The 1,285-nt window shown below is 51.3% G+C and overlaps 1 protein-coding gene across 1 annotated transcript in view; it reads left to right on the top strand.

Annotated features, from left to right (window-relative positions):
* The window catches only part of LOC101860550 (condensin complex subunit 1), a gene marked incomplete at both ends in the record, with an annotated part of 38,508 nt that overhangs the window by 7,092 nt on the left and 30,131 nt on the right, over positions 1 to 1,285 (top strand). Inside the window, 1 exon segment of the mRNA XM_035973616.1 lies at positions 441 to 588. Coding sequence (XP_035829509.1) covers positions 441 to 588 — 148 coding nt within the window.

Below are 1,285 nucleotides of genomic sequence, written 5' to 3'. Positions count from 1 at the left end.
TGGGTCGCGGGCTGGGGGGGTCAGTGGGTTGTGGGCTAGGGTCAAGGGACTTGAATTCTGGGTCAGATGGTGGGGGTCAGGGCGGTCGTGGGCTCCTGGGCTGGGGTCAGATGGGTTGTGGGCTGGAATCTGGTGGCTCAATGTTAAGTGAAATTACATGATGTCAAATGTCCCAAGCTCCTACCTTATTTGTTTATTCAATGGCAATTGTATGTTCGAATTCATACATATATGTTGGTGGGTGGTTGGCGGGTGCTCTGGTATGGTTTACTTCTTCTGTCCTATTGAACAACTATCGTCTTTATCTCTCCTCCTTTTTTATGTTTGTTACTCTCTTGTAACACCTCTAATCTTCGGCACTTATGACCTTATTGTGTTGCAAGTGCCGTAAAACTCTTACTAAAACTAAACTTTTATCCCTATTTAAACATTATTTTCAGAGAGATTGGCAGCGCTAACTCGAGAGAAGCGGCCAAAGACTCTGCATCTGCTAAGGCGTACGCTGGCTTCCTGGTGGAGCTGGGGGAGAGGATGCCGGCCGTGGTTCTGCCGTGTGTGCCGCTCATTCTGTGTCATCTGGATGGGGAGGTAACTGGGTCATGTTTGGTGGTGATGGGGAGGTAACTGGGTCATGTTTGGTGGTGACGGGGAGGTAACTGGGGCATGTTTGGTGGTGACGGGGAGGTAACTGGGTCATGTTTGGTGGTGACGGGGAGGTAACTGGGTCATGTTTGGTGGTGATGGGAGGTAACTGGGGCATGTTTGGTGGTGATGGGGAGGTAACTGGGGCATGTTTGGTGGTGATGGGGAGGTAACTGGGGCATGTTTGGTGGTGATGGGGAGGTAACTGGGGCATGTTTGGTGATGACGGGGAGGTAACTGGGGCATGTTTGGGTCGGGCTCGCAAAATTAGCGTCCGCGAGTAACGAACTACCCGCTGGCACTACCAGCAAACGAGCGGACGGGTAACGAACTGTCCGTTTGTGAAGAGTAGTTCGCTACTCGCTACTTGCTACACACCGGACAGAGACAACAGTTCATTTAGCGAGCCAGCGGACGGTCGGACCGAGAGACTCCATGCATTCGAGCGGACGGACGGACGGGAGCGACTCCTTCCATTGTCTACAACTTGCACCCTCCCCAAAAAAAAAAAATTAAAAAATCACCCTCCTGTCTCACATTGTAGCTAGGCGTTCATGGCTCATGGCGGAAATTAGGCCTAATTAACAAACAATGACGACGGGTCTAATCTCGCGTCGAGTATCTCGTCTGCTAGAGTTCGTCC

This window comes from Aplysia californica, unplaced genomic scaffold (assembly GCF_000002075.1).
Source record: "Aplysia californica isolate F4 #8 unplaced genomic scaffold, AplCal3.0 scaffold01533, whole genome shotgun sequence".
NCBI classification, from domain to species: Eukaryota; Metazoa; Mollusca; class Gastropoda; order Aplysiida; family Aplysiidae; genus Aplysia; species Aplysia californica.
This window is presented reverse-complemented; position numbering and strand designations above follow the sequence as displayed.